Consider the following 1,550-nt stretch of genomic DNA (forward strand, 5'->3'; position numbering starts at 1 on the left):
GGACGCCTGAGAACGTGGTGGAAAGCAATTATAAGAGGGGAGCAAACAATAAAAAAAGCAAGCCAGCAAGGGATAAAGGAGCGCGGGGGCTGCGGGGGGAGGGGGGAAAGCCTGCCAAGAGAGGGAAGGTTGCAAAGGAGAGCTGGAAAAGTGTCCAGCAGCACCAGCAGGCGCAGCACCCCCTTACCGATATGAATGATTGAATCTGCAATCGCCGCTTTCCAGGTTCGAGTCCAACAGACGGACACGACCAGGATGAGGGAGAAAACTTCCATCTCCTCCGGAGGTCCAGGCTTTGTAACAACAAATCTCTTCACCAAGCGGTGCCGCCGCGGAGGACAGCGCAGCGCCGAAAGCCCAAGAGTTTGAGATGCCGCCGGAGGAGCGTGTAAATCCCGGTGGTTGGCGCAGAGCCGCGGCTGGGCAGGGAGTGAGCCCGGGGCTCCGAGCGCTTCTCTCCTCAGCGAAACCCCGCGTCACTTCAGGGGGCTCCTGGGCAGCACCAGAATTGCTGGGAGCGCCGGCAGCAAATCCATCCAGCCCGGGCGCCGCCGCGGGCAGCAGACGCCTCTGCTGGTCAGACAATCCCCATCCTTCCGCCGGGTCCAGGGATCCGCTCGGTCCCGCTGCTGCACAGCAACTTCCAACCCACACCACGCACACGCTCACACACACACACACATACACACAGGCACAGACACGCAAACACGAGCAGACACGCACAAACCCCCTTGGCCAGAGAAGCCCCAGGAGCCCGCAGCAAATAGCTCGCCTTCAGCGAGGTGGGAGGAGCGGGCGACTGGGAGAGCAGGCGATCCCGCTTCCAGCAGCCAGATTCCTGCAGGAAAAGCCCCCCCGGAGGCCAAAAAACAAAGTGAACTTCAAGGTAATGCAGATAGTAATGCAGAGATTTCCCCCCACCCTTCGCTTAGAAAAATCGCTTCCCACAACTGGAGGAAAAAAAATAAATCTGCCAATGGAGCCCAGCGTGCTGTCTCTGTCGCGCAAGGTGGTGGTTGGACAGGGCAGGAGCGAGAGGAGGAGTACCCGGAGCGAGTCAGAGGAAAGCAGATGATGGTCTGCAGGTTGCTTTTGGAGCTCGCTTTGCTGGTGGGATGCAGAGAGAGCTGGCAGCTCCAGCACCAGCCAGCACGTTGCCTAGAAATGGATCACCTAGGAGAAGGAGAGAGAGCGAGAGATAAGTGCTATCAGCCAGAGAGGGAGAAACAGAGAGAGCGAGCGAGAGCGCTTCTCTCTAATAACCACCTCCTCCCCCTATCTGCAAAACAAGGGAGAAACAAAATAGAACCCTCATCTCCCTTGAAATCTTCAACTGGGACTAAGGAACAGACATAGGCAGGAGTGCATGCAGCCTAAAAATACACTGGGGGGAAGGGGGAGAGAAAAGATCTTTTTGAAGTGTTATGCTCAGCTTAAAAAAAAAAAAAAAACGAAACCACCCCATTTATTTAACCTTGTAACTCCACTGCAGGTATCAAGTTCAAAGCTAGATGGGCACTTTTGCATCTCAGTCTTTGACAACTGAGTCA

General features: G+C 55.7%; 1 protein-coding gene across 1 annotated transcript in view; it reads right to left on the minus strand.

Moving 5' to 3' along the window:
* Window positions 1–427, minus strand: part of GRID2 (glutamate ionotropic receptor delta type subunit 2) — a 691,727-nt gene extending 691,300 nt beyond the window's left edge. Inside the window, exon 1 of the mRNA XM_018072910.2 lies at window positions 188–427. Within this exon, the coding sequence (XP_017928399.1) occupies window positions 188–275 (88 nt within the window). The 5' untranslated portion in view covers window positions 276–427. The remainder of the gene's footprint in view (window positions 1–187) is intronic.
* Between the last annotated feature and the right edge of the window lie 1,123 nt (window positions 428–1,550).

This window comes from Manacus vitellinus, unplaced genomic scaffold (assembly GCF_001715985.3).
Source record: "Manacus vitellinus isolate BGI_N305 unplaced genomic scaffold, ASM171598v3 scaffold_0_pilon, whole genome shotgun sequence".
NCBI classification, from domain to species: domain Eukaryota; kingdom Metazoa; phylum Chordata; class Aves; order Passeriformes; family Pipridae; genus Manacus; species Manacus vitellinus.